Below are 3,253 nucleotides of genomic sequence, written 5' to 3'. Positions count from 1 at the left end.
CATTTAGCTTCAAACACTGTTTAAAAATGTAGTGTTGATTTTCTGATGTCACTTTTTACAACATTTAGATTTAACATTTAACATTTAGATTTAACATTTAGCATTTAGATTTATATTTAGTATGTAGCTGTAACAATTACATGCAACTAGCTAAATGTTGTAAAAAGTGACATCAGAAAATCAACACTACATTTTTAAACAGTGTTTGAAGCTAAATGTGACAAAATTTAGGCATGGATTTTTAGCACAAGCTCCCTTTACAAACGGCGCCCCATAGATGTGCTCTAAATGTCACCAAAAAAAGTGGTTGAAAACAAAACGTTCGAGCCGAGCCGCATTTGTGGTTCTCATGCTCGAGGGGGAAGGAACGAGACGCACAGGAAACGCCTGCGACGCCTGCGCTCGCCTCTGACAGGGCTCCGGCCCGCGTTTGTTTGCGGGGCAGAGGTTATCGGCTCTGGTAGGGAAACCCGAGCCTCCCTGGAAAGACCCAGAGGACGATCTGCAACCTGAAAGGGGGAAACGATCGCAAGCACGCGGCCGGGGGGACGTGAGCTCACATTTTCCAGTCCTCGCCACAGTTTACGCGAGGGTTTCCGTCCCACTTCCCCCCCCCCCTCTCTCATGCTCTCCAGTGTGACGCTGACAGTGAGCGGACCGAAAAAAAAAGGCCGAGCAGTCAAAAAATGGAGTCGTCTACGAAATAAAGGCGACACTCACAGGTCTGGTCCTGGTTCACTGTTTTCTTGGACTCCTGCCACATGGTGCGGCAGTCCTCCTGCAGCTTGTACATGCGTCTCTTCTTCCACGAGCTGGAGCGCACCTTCAGCAGGTTCCCGCCGGTCAGCAGGAACTGAAGGTCTGCGTCTCCTTCCAGACCTGGGCGGGAAAATACCAAACGGGCCAGCGTTAAATATACAGCAAACACGTAAAAGAAAACGCACTGTTTGTGTTGTAGGAATGCGGGGTTATATAAGGTGAACAGCAGGATTTCTGACAGGACGAGGTTTTCCAAATTCGAACATTTGAGCCGAATCTGATCAAACATCTGATGGTAAATTTCCACCCATAATCTCCGGATGTTTCATGTAATAAAAAGGTCATTTTACTGTTACACAACTGATGTTATTTAATTATTTTAAAACTAGAAAAGACTCCAATAAACCATCAGGTTAAATCCAGAGTCTGAATGGCTGGAAACATGTTAAGGTATTTTTATAGAATTTATTTAAAAACAGAAACTTTTACATCACTATCAGGTTATCGTGTGGAACTCTACAATTATTATAGACGCAAACAGCCGCAGAAGCAGCTAGCTGTAGCACTTCTGGTCCCCCTAGGCCTGGAGCAGAACTGGCCTAAGTGTAGAAGGTTTTAAAAATGTTGGAGCTGTTTGAAAACCGTCAGAAATAAACGCTTTTCTTCTACCTACAACAGGTAAGATGTTGACTGTTATTCACTTTTACCCCAAAGGATCCGAACTGTCCCTTTAACGACGCTTCATTTAGTAGTTTTGTTATTAGAAAGCATTAGAAACCTGTTATTAAAACAGGATTGTGGTGAAACGTCGACTTTTCTTTCGAAATAATCCCAATATTTGTTGTTTTTTTTCTTCCCTGGAAGCTGAAGGGAAGTTAGCTCATGAGCTAACATCCGAGTGAAGCAAAGTGCTGATTGCAGCTTTAAGGAAGGGTGTGCTGTGATTCAGACACCGTTTTTGTTTTTTTTTACAGTAATATTTAAAGGAGCTCTCTGCACGCGGGAGTGCTCTTTGCACAGAAACTTGAAGCAGATAATAAATTCCAAGAAGTCAACGGTTAGGTCCAAGAATCACTGCGTCTTCTTATGAACTGTTGGGCCTTTCGGGGAGGGGCGCTGAGATTTGGAGCTCGATCAGATTCTAGGCACGATTTCGACATAACACACACGTTTTTACTTCCAAAGAATTCCCCAAAAGGGTTGTAGCTCTCCGGGGGCGTGGGGGGAGGATTGAGCAGAACTCTCTCTTCTGAGCTTGAATCTGTAAAGCAGGAACTTTGTGCTGAAAGAGGTGCCTGCTTTTTTCTGTCCAAGTCGCGAACAAAGCAGGAACTAATGCTTCGAAGAAACATCCCTGCCATCTGAGCCGACTCAGACTAAAAAAAAAAAAAAAAGGCTAAATATAAAAAAAAACGTGTGGCAAGCCGGGGCAGGACGTTTCTGAGAACTGAGGCATAAGAGAAGAGCCGCAATTCAGGAACGACGAGGAGGAAAAAGTTGTTGTTTTACGAGTTTTACGGCCACTTTTCGATTCACGAACACCAAGTTTGAGATAAAAAACCAGATTGTTTTGAGTTATTTAACCTCAAATTCCTATCAGGAAACTCTCTCTGTAGGTAAAGTTGGACAGGATTCATTTAAAACTATCCCCCTCGAAGCATAAATGTGCTTTTTAATCTTGTAAAGTTCGTCAGAGGAATCGTTCAGATCGAGGTAATGAGCGGTGATTATCTTACCTGCTGCTCGGCTGTGCTCAGACTAGCCTTTAGCTCATGAATCAAACAGGAAGTGAACTCTGTTTGTGGCACAAACAAGTCGTAACGAGCTCAGGCGTGAAAATATATGTTTTTTTTTTGTTAGATTTGCATAAAAATGAGTCCAGGGAGAGCTTTCCATTTGGGTTCGTCTTCAGAAACAATCCTTTTAGTTTCCTTTGAAGCCGAGTGTTTTTTTGTTTGTTTTTTTGTTTGTTTTTTTTTTTTTGTTTCTTCGTAAATCCCTTCGTATATAACGTGCACGGGGCTGTAATTCCAGTCGTCGATAAGTTGCCACGTTTCAAACGAACCGCGCGTTGTTTCGAAGCTCCTGGGTCGCCTCCGAAGACCTGCAGGTGAGACGTTATTACCTGTTCCCGCAGAACCCCGCTCCAGAAGACCCGAACTATCCCTTTAAGGCTGTTTAAATAAAATAAATAAATAAATAAAAACTTCCACCCAGTTTCCAAACAGATGGATGATCTGTTTCCTGTCCTGTAAAAGACACCTGAGTCAGCATTTTCCACCCTCCTGTTGTCAGATGACAACATGAAACCTGTTTGTTTTTTTTATATAAATAATAATAATATTTATAATTAGAAGAGGACAAACAGCGTCCTGATGGTTTCCCCGCACGTGAAGGAGAAGACAACTTTCATTTTGTCCTCGTGGCAGGGAGCAGGAATGCTCAGCTCCAGGCGACGAACTTCATGTGTTCATTTCCCAGCCGCAGCCAGCTG

At 43.2% G+C, this 3,253-nt stretch overlaps 1 protein-coding gene across 1 annotated transcript in view; it reads right to left on the bottom strand.

Moving 5' to 3' along the window:
• The window catches only part of plcd1a (phospholipase C, delta 1a), a 14,541-nt gene that overhangs the window by 9,926 nt on the left and 1,362 nt on the right, over positions 1–3,253 (bottom strand). The window contains exon 2 of the mRNA XM_017406435.3: positions 721–879. Within this exon, the coding sequence (XP_017261924.1) occupies positions 721–879 (159 nt within the window). The remainder of the gene's footprint in view (positions 1–720; positions 880–3,253) is intronic.

Source organism: Kryptolebias marmoratus, linkage group LG21, assembly GCF_001649575.2.
Source record: "Kryptolebias marmoratus isolate JLee-2015 linkage group LG21, ASM164957v2, whole genome shotgun sequence".
Lineage (NCBI taxonomy): Eukaryota > Metazoa > Chordata > Actinopteri > Cyprinodontiformes > Rivulidae > Kryptolebias > Kryptolebias marmoratus.
This window is presented reverse-complemented; position numbering and strand designations above follow the sequence as displayed.